Below are 12,640 nucleotides of genomic sequence, written 5' to 3' on the forward strand. Positions count from 1 at the left end.
TGTTTTTAACTAACCTCCTAAAAGTATGCTTTATATTTATGGTTTTATTAGTTCTTTTCTTTGCCTTAAAAACATCTGTTTTTTTAAATCATTGCATCATTTTTTTTGTATTTTCTTGACTAATCATGCTTTTTTCTCTTAACACCTCTTTACCTTAAAAATAATCAATATTTACTAATTTCAGACGCATGGTTTAAGCCGGAACGCTTACATCCACGAGGTAAGTTAATAAATTCTATGTTATACTCTCTCCATCTCTTTTGTTGCCATATTTTTGGCTTGTCTATAATCCAAGAATTTTAAAACAAGAAAACGCCTGTAAATTTTTGCAATGGACAATAAAACAAAACCCCAGCTAGACTCAGTGTCTATGCCCTAATACTTTTATATTAATTTTGCTTATAATTTTTTTTTTTGCCTATAACTATGCTTACACTTTTTAAAAACTATTTTTGCACAAGTACATATATTGTACAGACACGTATGTAGGTATGTATATATTGTAAATTACCTCTACATGTATGACTTTAAAGCTATTATATATCTATTATCCTTTAGTTCAATGACCACTTGTATATAGTTTTTTTTACGGTTTATAATTTGTACACCATTTCCTTTTACTAAAGATCAACTTTGGTAGGTAGAAAAAATATACTTCAGAAGCAATTTCTAACCCTAGGGAAATGGTGTCTATGTATATATTTAGTATTTCACCAAACCTTATGTCCTTATTAAACTTGTTTAGCTTTTTCTCTTACACCTAACCAAACAGTTCTATATAAAAAGCATTGTTTTAAAAAAAATTGTTTAAAAGAAAATCAATAGTAATTGTTTTTTCTTACTTACTGCTGGCTAACACGTCTGCTATTACGCTCTATATGTATATGGTATTTATATGCTAATTTTCTACACACACATACATATATTCTTTTCTTTTACAATTATATTTTAAAACGCAATTATTTTGCAAAACATGCAATTATTGAAAAGAATTTAAAATTCTATGAAGGTGTATAACATAAAGTACAGTTGTTGGTTTTTTTTGTACATTAACTGTATTAACAACACCATCTCATATTACAAAAAAAAAAAAACATTTCTTTTTTTTTTTTGTGTAAATGTCGTTTTAATGCTTCGTTACATTTCTGAAATGCCATTCATTATTTGCAAAATGACGTCAGTTTTCTCAGCCGAATTTTATTGATGTTTACTGAAAGGAAACACACGAGCAATGTTGCGTTTTTTGCAATCCTTAAATTATGCTATAAATTTTATGTTTTTCTTTTTTTCTTACAATTCAATTCAATGTATTGAGTTTATTATCTGTAAGTGTTTTTATTTTTTTGGCTTTTTGCCAATGTAAAAATTGTTTACGTGGTAATTTTTGTATATACGTCTAGAGAGTCACAATAATGCTTAAGAAACTCATGTCACTTGTAAAACAAGAGACTCATCGATTTAACTTTTATGCTAAGGATATATTTTTCTCATAAAAGATGATGTTAATATGAGTTTTTACTAAAACAATATAAATGAACTGGTATATGGACTAGACTATAGACTAGTCAATGGTCCAAACTATTGATAATTCTCTGGTATAACCTAGGAACTAGACTATTGACTAATCTAATGTATAGTCTAGTAGTGTATGGAGTAGTCAAGGGACTATGTCTATTGACCAGTATATGAACTAATCTATGGGCTAGTATATTGACGGATTTATGGGCAAGTCTATTGATTGATCTATGGGCTAGTCTATGGACCAGTCTATGGAACAGTCTATTGACTAATCTATGGAATTGTCTATTAACTAGTTTAAGCATTAGTCTATGAACTAGAATTTGGTATTTGGATTTCTCTGGACTAGTCTAATCCGTGGTTTAGGCTACGTACTGTACTATTGACTATGGATTAGTCTATTAACTATTTTATGGAACTCAAGTCCATAGACTGCTCAATAGCAGTCTATGGACTTGTCTATTGACTAGTACATGGACTAGGCTATCGACTAGTCTATGGACTAGTCTATTGACAAGTTTATGGACCAGTCTATTGGCTTGTCTATAGAAGATTCTATTCACTAAACTATGAACTAGTTTATACACTAGTCTAAGAACTTGTCTATTGACTAGTCTATAGACTAGTTTCTGAACTGTTTTATTGACTATTTCCTAGTCTATTGACTACTCTATGGACTAGACTTTAGACTAGTTTATTGACTAGTCTGTGGACTAAGCTGTGGTCTACTTAGCAAACGTTTATAATAGTCTAGGACTATTCTATTGAGCAGTCTATGGACTAGTATATTGAAGAGTCTATTAACCAATCTATTGACTAGTATATGGACTAGTACTTGGACCAGACTGTTGACTTGGATATATAAGAGTCTATTAACGAAACTATGGACTAGTTTATACACTAGTCTAGAAACTTGTCTATTGACTAGTCTATAGACAAGTTTATTAACTATTTTATTTTTCAGTGTATTTACTAGTCTATAGACTAGTATATACTCCACTGTGAAGACTAGACTGTGGGCTGGGCTGGTTTGACTAGTCTACAGTCTACTCTATTGACCAAACTATGGTCCATTTAGCAAAAGTTTATAAGATTAGAAAATTACCTACAATTATCGTAGGGTGTAGTATTGCTTTTTCGCAATTTCAAATTCAGCTTGGAAAACAATAGTCTACTTTTAGGTTGTCTTTCTTCAACAATTAAATAGAAAATAAAAATAAACCAGACTCTAGCATTTGTATAATTTTGTTTTCAATTTTGAAAAATGTATTTTTTAACAGCAAATAACAATAATAAAAACCTAAAATTAAAGGTCACAAACACGCTTCATATTACTTTTTTCATAAAGCCAACGAAATATTTTTGGGCAAACAAATAGTCACTATAATTAATGAGTCTTCATGTTATAATTACTAATGCGGAAAATTAAAACCATAGTTACTTGAAAAAAAAAAAAAACAAATCCATTTAGATATCCAAAACCTGGCTGACAACAAGAAACAAACAAGTCAAAATAGATTTATTAGCGCTACAAAAATACATAGTTTCATATGAAGACACCTACAGTGTTAGCAAAAACATGCAACAATTACCGGCCGGTTTTTTTTTTGTTTCTCTACAATAGAAGGTGTTTATAAATATTAATTATGAAGAAAACAAAAAAAATCAGTTTTTAAATACAGCAAGCAAAATTGTATTGTATTTTAATTTAAGATTTGTTTTCTCTCTTTACACTTATTTTTTCATAACGCTAATTTATTTCATTGACTGACTGTACTAATGGGAATATTATTAGCAAATATTTGCTTTTTGCCCAGCTTTATCAGTAGCAGTGTAGTAGTAAAGACAGGATATTAAAAGAATTAATACTTTTACATTCAAAATTTTTGAAAATTTTCCAAAAAAGGTAGCATTTATAACTGTTAGAGGGAATATACAAAATTATTTAAAATTTTCGAAATCTCGTGATTAGTTTTTGTTAAAATATTTAACACTTTTACTTACTGTTAAAAAAATCTGTTTGACAGTACTGTATTATTGTTTGTTTATATTGCAATTCATTGAAATATCTAAACTAATTTGCAGGTTTTTGTGAATATAGCAATATTTTTTAAGATTTTTACCTATACCTTTGCAAAATTTTGCTTGTCACTTATTGTATTATATTCATTAGCAAAAAAAAGTATAGTATAAAAGATGTGAAAATTTTTGCAAATAATATTTTTTGAAAATAATATAAAAAACGATATTATGTATGTTATAAAAAAAATTGTTTACTTTTATTTTTTATATTCACTTCTACAAATATTAAACATGATAACAAGCTAAAAATATAAATTTATTTATCGCTTTACTTGTTTTTTTATTAAAAACGTAATTTTTTTATTTGTTATTGTTTTGGCTGCCGGCATTTGCCAATTTAAATATTAAAATATAAATTTTTTTTGAAACCAACGATTTGGAATTATCATGTATGGTATTTGTAATTAAATGCTAAATATACATATGTTTTATCATTAAAAATTACATTTTTGTTGAGAATTAAATTTGAATTTTAATAGAAATTAAAATTTTGGATTTTATATTTTTAGAAAAATTTCAGATTTTTGGTTTTTTTTACAGAAAATTTGGTTATTTTTTATGAAATTTCGAATTTTTAATTAGTATTTGTTTGATTTTTTCAATAAAAATTTTATCATTTTAGATACATATATTGGTCACGTAGCTATATAGCTATTTTTCTTTGAGCAAAACGCTATCGTTTTGAACGTATTCAAAATATTTCAACAGAAATCTGAGAAAATTACCCCTATTGGCCAAAAAGATTCTAAATTTACCATAAAATTTTAATAACCTTCAAAGGGGAAATTGCTATAGCGATACTATTTCCGTTCAATGTCATTCACAATAGTTAATTTGGTTCCAAATATAAATCCACTTTAAAATAATCGAATAATCGATTTTTTGTCGGAAAAAGTCGAAGTCCAATTTTTTGTCCTAACAAAGTCGAAAAGTCGACTATTTTGTAAGGAAAAAGTTGAAGAATCGATTTTGCAAATAAAATGCGAAAAAAACGAAAAGTTGGTAGAAAAGTCGAAAATAGTCGGAAAAAGTCGAAAAATGCAAATATTTATTTCTTTTCGAAAAATCGAAAAAAGTTGAAAAATTTAAATATGTATGTCCTTCGAAAAGTCAACTTTTCATATATCGCAAAAAGTCGACATTTTGTTTCAACTGTTGAACCCTACCCAAGAGTTTATTGTTTACAAAATTTCATTAAAAAATTTCAAAACAAGGGATATTTTTTGACATGAAAACCATTACAGAAAGTTGATCGAGCTATCTCTTTTAAGAACTAATCTATTGTCATGCTATTTTTTCACCGAAAACCTCCTCTGTGTCTTAAAGGATGACGAAAAATACACGAAATAAAAATTTCCAAAACGTTATTTAATGTAATAAAAAATCCACTTATTTCCTCAAATTAATTGGATTCTTTAAATCCATTGGAAATTAATTTTTATTCCCTACTATCGCCAATAGAAATGAAATTTTTGTTCATTTGAAAAGAGTTATCGTGAACTTGCTATTGTTAACAATTCATTCACAATAGTTGATTTTATATACAACAGCTGTTCATTGTTTACAAAATTCCATCAAAAATTTTCACGTCAAAAAGTTAGTGGACGAAAAAAAAAGTGAAATGTTGATTGGCAATAGGGGTGATGGAATATTTTGGACGTTTTTCTTTAGAATATTCTTGACAACACTGCCGACTTCAAACATGTTCGCTTCATACATGTATAAGTTGTAAAGCTTTTTAAATTTAAGTTTAATTTTTTAATTTTGCAAATTATCATTCTTTAACCTTGAAAATATTCTCAAATTTGTTTTTTGTGTTTTGAATTCATTATGCCGCGTTTTTCTCGTGCAATGAGCTTTAATTGTGTTAAGTAAAACAGTACGTAACATTGATTTGTTTGGGGTACCCTACCCAAGGCAATAGATTCGTTAGTTACTAGCTAGGTTGTCAAATATTTTGGTATTTTGTTTTGATTACTTAGTTTCTAATATGTGTAAAATGTTAAATGATGAAAATGTTATATCCCCATCAGTTATTAATGGGCATGCATAGATCCAGCTAATTTTAGTTCGACCTATAATTTTTACTTCTTGGTTTTGTTTTTAATTTTATTATATTGAAAATTTCCAAATTTCAATTATTTAACATAACTGATTAATAACTGTTATAAAATAACTTACTTCTCCCAATTTTCCTTAATATTATTTAATATTTTTCTTTTGTAATAACACTATAACAAAATATACTATTAAATTTGTTTGGTTATTACAATTTGTACTATATAATTATGTATAATAATTTCATATGTTGCCAACAACAAATTGAATTAATAAAATTATTATATTTTCAAGTTACTCTCTTCTTCATTAGCGTTTGTTTACAGCTCTCTTGGCAACGTCACAACATATTCAAATCTCCCAACACTTTTTATTATTATCTAATTTTATTATAATATTTTTACATTTGAATAATTTCATAGATTTTGTGTATTTGTTGTTTCTAATAACATATCGTACACGTATGTATGTACGTATGTAGAATGTAGCAATTTTCATTCACTAGTTTCGTTTAGTTGCTAATTTTCCGAATTTCTAAATTTAGCATTCAGCCAAAACAAAATTGTTGTTGCTCTTTTCCTTTTTTTGCTGTTAGTTTTCATTAGTACGTTTTGAAGAGAAGAAAAAGAAAAAAAACCAACCCATGTCATTTTCATCATAGTGGATAGAGTGTGTGTGTTGGTATGTTTTGTTGCCAACAAATTTGTTGCTAATCTATGGGTCTCTATGCGTAGCGCAGAACCTCAAAACATTATTTTTCATGCGGTTTAGGTGGAAATAGAGGAATATATCATTAAGATGCCAATAAACCTATTGTGTTTGAGAATTTTGAGAAATTTGGTGGTTTAGATATAATGAAATTCCAAAATGTTTGTGTTATTTTGTAAGGATATGGTGGAGTGTTCATTTCACCCTTCTTCACCACTGTTCTAGAAATTTTTAATCTTTTCTATAATCTAATCTCCGGTGGCCTCCGGTAGGTTAGTGTTTGGTTAGCGTTCTAGTCTGGTAGACCGGAGGTGGTGTGTTCGAATCCCACTTGAGGCCCTGGTTAAGGAGCGTTCAACCGGCCCGTTAGAGGCCTAGGTGTATTTCTTTTGATTTAATGTATATAATTCGTGACTTTATTAAATCTTACTTAGAGTTCATTCATTCTCTATATCCAAACAGATCGGGCTATGTATTGTTGGTAATAGTAGATAATCATATTGATAGTTTCCTAATAGTTTTATTAAGACTTTATATCCTGACAGAACAGGCTTTATGGTTCTGAATCTTCAATGTCTTGACAGGAATATTGGGTAGAAGATTCTGCTAAAGTTCATTCGACTTTATGGCTTGAAAGATCAGACTACATATTCCCGGATATATTAGGTGGTTGTAACTATCAAAATCTCTGTCGTCTATATATAACTATCTATATAGTTATGCCAGAAGTACGACGTTCCAACCGATTCTGCGACGATCAGCAAGCTTAATCAATCGAGATCGAGATCTTCAAATTCTGAAAAATTGTTCCAAAGAAATTTTTATTTCCGAAAACATATTTTATTTGGTCATGTATGATCATTGATTTAATTGATTCCATTGATTCCTTGTCGAAAAAGATGACAATTTTATTCTTTCTTAGAGTTCATTCATTGTATATCTGTATATCTTAACAGATCGGGCTATGTCGATCATTCTAGATGATCATATTTATAGTTTCCCAACAGTTTTAATAAGAATTATTTGAGTTTATTCAGACACTATATCCTGACAGAACAAGCTTTATGTTTCTCAATCTTCAATGTCTTGGAAAAAAATTCTGTTAATTTTCCGTTATATTTGACCTAAGTTCATCCGACTTGATGGCTTCGAAGATCGGACTAGATATTTCCGGATATAGTAAATGATCTCTGTCGTCTATACGTCCAGCTTTAGTTATGCCAGAAATACGACGATCCAATCGATCCTGCTGTCGATTGCTTAAGATCAGCTATCACGATCTTCAATTTCTGAAAAATTGTTCAAAAGAAATTTTAATTTCCTAAAAGATCTTTTATTTGGTCATGCATGATCATTAATTTAAGATATATCACGTTATTATCTTTCTTAGAGTTCATGCATTTACTAAGTAGTATATCCTAACAGATCGTGCTATGTATTGTCGGTTATTGTAGATAATCATATCAATAGTTTCTCAATAGTTTTAGTAAGAATTATTTGAATTTACTCAGACTCTATATCCTAACAGAATAGGTTTTATTGCTCTCAATCTTCAATGTATTGGCAGGAGTATTGGGCAGAAAATTTTGGTAATTTTCCGGTATATTTGCACTATGTTTGTCTGACTTTATGGCATCGATGATCGGACTACATATTTCCGGGTATAGTAAGTGATGGTAGTTATCAAAGTCACAATAATTTCAGTTATTTTAGCGGTAACAGCAGTGGTTCTAAAAAGTTTATTTTAAAATTAAGTTGAATTCTATGAAAATTAAAAATAAAACGAAATGGTTACTTCTCACCGCCAATATAACCTCTATGTGGTTAAACAAATACACTCGTATTTGCAAGTGTATGCAAATGGGTTAACTCTATTAAACTCAATACAATTTATGATTTCATCACACTTCAATTTGATTTTATAATAAAATTATTGTTTAATTTAATTACGAGTACATTTGATTAATAATGACTAAAATATTTGCCAGTAATTCTACTCTTAATGAGCGTTATTTTTCTAGATGAGTTTGTTTGTGAAGTCAAGTGTATACGAATACAATTACGCGTATTAATATCGTATAAAAATGATCATATTCGTTAACTTGCTATCTAAAACTCAATTAAATACACACTCTATGATAAATTATTGTGATCATTATGATGAAGATGATAATGATCGTCTCAAAAATCGACAAGAGAAGAGAGTAATATGCAGTAGTAAAAGTAGTACTAGTAGTAGAAAATAAAATAAATAAAATATTTATTTTATATTGCAGTTGTTCTGAGAGTAATGAAATAAACGGTCAATAAACAAGTCGTAGGTACAGCGACGCAAATATAAAATAATAACAACAAATTACAAAGTTTAACAAGCCGATTTTTTTCAGTTGTTGTACGATATTAAGTCGTCAATCAAAATCTATTTGAGAATTTAAAATTCGAAAATTAATTTAAACAAATTTCTGTATTGTTGAGCATTCATTTCAAGTGACACTTTGTATCTTTCGGATTCCTGGTGTGACAATCTAAGAGAATTTTCGATTTTCTTGTTTATTTTTGTTTTATGTTTTTTTTTGTTCATTCTGTAACAACTTGGGGATTATTTAAAACGACGAAAAATACAACAGAAAAAAGTGACAAAAAATAGTTTTTAATTTTGGTGATGCTACGACGGGCTGGCTGCTGGCGTTTTTATCTCATTGTCGTGTATTTTTGTAGTTTTTAGGCAAAATCTTCCCTTTAGTTTGCCGTATACCGTAATCGACGCACACGGTTTTCGAGAACTCATTTAATTTTCTAAAAAGAAACGAATTTTGTAAAAGTTCTTGCAAAGCAAAGGTGGGGGTCATTTTTGAAAAAAAATCAATTCTTAAAAAGTTTACTTTTATAAAAGTAAATGAATAATATTTAAAAGAATTTTTTTTAATTTAAAAGAGAAAGTGTTGTTGGCAAATTTTACAAAATTCGTCTAAAATAAATTATATAATAGAGATAACAAGATAACAAATTCAATAATAGATAACTACAAACATTTGGTGTGTTCTTTACCTGCCATTATTTCAAACAAAATTCAGTTTCCTTATCTAGAGTGCAAAAAATAAAATAGAAAGTAACTAAGTACTAATAATAATAAGTAATAACAATAATCAAGCAAAAAAGTATTATTGATAACAAAAGTGTTGATCCATACATCCATCCCTACGTCGAATATAGACGAAAAACAAAAACGTTACTTCAATTATCTTTTGAACGCTTAAAATAATCAGTTATTTTCCAACCTTTAGTCACTGCAGCAGTCAGTTGTCATTCAGTTGCATTTCGTAATAAAGTGTGAATGTAAATTTTAATATTTTTTTTAATTTTATTTTTTCTTAAAATTTTAGTTCTTAAATTTTATTTTGTACGTTCGTTGAAAAGAAAGTGTGTTCTTCGTTCCTCTTCTACTATTCTATTATTACATTTAAGTGTGTTTTATTAAGAAAAAAAAACAATATTTTTATTATAAAAATATAAATTGAAAATGGCTGCCTTAGAACAAGTACAAGAAATTTTTGCACTTTTGACAGAAATTACGGAAATGCCGTTAAATCGTGAATCTTGTAAGTATTTTTTTGAAAATTGAAATTATTTTTATCTTTAGTTGAAAATTAATATTAAACCGGCTTTTAAACAAGTTTTTTTTTAAGAAAATATTCCATTTGAATTATCTTTAGTTAATTGCTTTAGTTGTTGTTTTAGAATTACCAGGCAGAAAGTCCGTGTCATTAAATTTTATATTAAATCTCAATTTATTCAAATATTTATAATCATACATGTCATACATTGTTTATTATCTCTATTGTTAATAAAATTTTAATGTTTGCTAACCTGTGCGAATAGAGGCAATTACATACATTCTTTAACCCATTAAGAAACAATAAAATTATCTAAATTATTTAAGTTGAGATCAGTCTAGTCTATAATCTAGTCAATAGTCAAGTCTATAGTGTAGTCTTTAGTCTAGTCAATAGTCTAGTCTATAGTCCAATCTATAGTCTAAGCTATAGTCTATTATATACTATAGTCTATGGTTTAATCTATAGTCTAGTTTATAGTCTAGACTATAGTCTAGTCTAGACTGTAGTTTATAGTCTATGGTTTAATCTATAGTCTAATCTAAAGTCTAGTCTATAGTCTAGTCTATAGTATAGTCTATAGTTTAGTCTATAGTCCAGTCTATAGTCTAGTCTTTAGTCTAGTCTATAGTCTAGTCTTTAGTCTAGTCTATAGTCTAGTCTTTAGTCTAGTCTATAGTCTAATCTTTAGACTAGTCTATAGTCTAGTCTATAATCTAGTCTATAATCTAGTCTATAGTCTAGTCTACAGTCTAGTCTACAGTATAGTCAATAGTCTAATCTATACTCTAGTCTATGGTTTAATCTATTTAATCTATAGTATAGTCTAGTCTACAGTCTAGTCTACAGTATAGTCAATAGTCTAATCTATACTCTAGTCTATAGTCTAGTCTATAGTCTAGTCTATAGTCTAGTCTATAGTCTAGTCTATAGTCTAGTCTATAGTCTAGTCTATAGTCTAGTCTATAGTCTAGTCTATAGTCTAGTCTATAGTCTAGTCTATAGTCTAGTCTATAGTCTAGTCTATAGTCTAGTCTATAGTCTAGTCTATAGTCTAGTCTATAGTCTAGTCTATAGTCTAGTCTATAGTCTAGTCTATAGTCTAGTCTATAGTCTAGTCTATAGTCTAGTCTATAGTCTAGTCTATAGTCTAGTCTATAGTCTAGTCTATAGTCTAGTCTATAGTCTAGTCTATAGTCTAGTCTATAGTCTAGTCTATAGTCTAGTCTATAGTCTAGTCTATAGTCTAGTCTATAGTCTAGTCTATAGTCTAGTCTATAGTCTAGTCTAGTCTAGTCTATAGTCTAAGCTATAGTCTAGTCTATAGTCTAGTCTATAGTCTAGTCTATAGTCTAGTCTATAGTCTAGTCTATAGTTAGTCTATAGTCTAGTCTATAGTTAGTCTATAGTCTAGTCTATAGTCTAGTCTATAGTCTAGTCTATAGTCTAGTCTATAGTCTAGTCTATAGTCTAGTCTATAGTCTAGTCTATAGTCTAGTCTATAGTCTAGTCTATAGTATAGTCTATAGTCTAGTCTATAGTCTAGTCTATAGTCTAGTCTATAGTCTAGTCTATAGTCTAGTCTATAGTCTAGTCTATAGTCTAGTCTATAGTCTAGTCTATAGGTCTAGTCTATAGTCTAGGTCTATAGCTAGTCTATAGTCTAGTCTATAGTCTAGTCTATAGTCTAGTCTATAGTCTAGTCTATAGTCTAGTCTATATCTATAGTCTAGTCTATAGTCTAGTCTATAGTCTAGTCTATAGTCTAGTCTATAGTCTAGTCTATAGTCTAGTCTATAGTCTAGTCTATAGTCTAGTCTATAGTCTAGTCTATAGTCTAGTCTATAGTCTAGTCTATAGTCTAGTCTATAGTCTAGTCTATAGTCTAGTCTATAGTCTAGTCTATAGTCTAGTCTATAGTCTAGTCTATAGTCTAGTCTATAGTCTAGTCTATAGTCTAGTCTATAGTCTAGTCTATAGTCTAGTCTATAGTCTAGTCTATAGTCTAGTCTATAGTCTAGTCTATAGTCTAGTCTATAGTCTAGTCTATAGTCTAGTCTATAGTCTAGTCTATAGTCTAGTCTATAGCCTAGTCTATAGTCTAGTCTATAGTCTAGTCTATAGTCTAGTCTATAGTCTAGTCTAGTCTAGTCTATAGTCTAGTCTATAGCCTAGTCTATAGTCTAGTCTATAGTCTAGTCTATAGTCTAGTCTATAGCCTAGTTTATTGTCTATGCTATAGTCTAGTCTTTAATCTAGTTTATATTCTAGTCTATAGTTTAATCTGTAGTCAAGTCTATAGACTTCTCTATAGTCTAGCATATAGTCGGGTCTATAGTTTATAGTAAACACCACACTGACCCTTAATGGGTTAATATAAGAACCCGAAAAGCGCCTCTCTATATGAAAAACACATTTCATAAAAAAACAAAACTTACACATATAGCACATGCAAATATTATGTAAGAAGTTTTTTGATATTGACAGGTGTAGACAAAATGAAAACAAACACAAAATTATACATGTCAAAATTAAGGGTAACGAACGAATATTAAGAATTTTTAAAACGCAAAGAAAAAGAAAACAAATGCGAATAAAGTAAAAATAATAAATAAATGCAAAATTTTGTAGAAATTATTAAAAACATTTTTGCGTTTTAT

General features: G+C 28.7%; 1 protein-coding gene across 12 annotated transcripts in view; it reads left to right on the forward strand.

The window, feature by feature from the left end:
* LOC119605269 (reticulon-1-A-like) overlaps window positions 1-12,640 on the forward strand; it is a 38,961-nt gene that overhangs the window by 9,391 nt on the left and 16,930 nt on the right. For 2 of the 12 annotated variants that reach the window (XM_037958264.1, XM_037958266.1), the window contains exon 2: window positions 185-220. The exons of 1 other annotated variant lie outside the window; for it this stretch is intronic. In XM_037958264.1, the coding sequence (XP_037814192.1) occupies window positions 185-220 (36 nt within the window). Of the gene's footprint in view, window positions 1-184; window positions 221-8,581; window positions 8,688-8,756; window positions 8,882-9,030; window positions 9,205-9,300; window positions 9,966-12,640 lie in introns of those variants that run through there. 9 more of the 12 variants (XM_037958273.1, XM_037958268.1, XM_037958275.1 and 6 more) reach the window with 9 other exon arrangements.

The sequence above is a fragment of the Lucilia sericata genome, unplaced genomic scaffold, assembly GCF_015586225.1.
Source record: "Lucilia sericata isolate MDLA Ls3-8-SP2 unplaced genomic scaffold, ASM1558622v1 Contig000470F_arrow, whole genome shotgun sequence".
NCBI classification, from domain to species: domain Eukaryota; kingdom Metazoa; phylum Arthropoda; class Insecta; order Diptera; family Calliphoridae; genus Lucilia; species Lucilia sericata.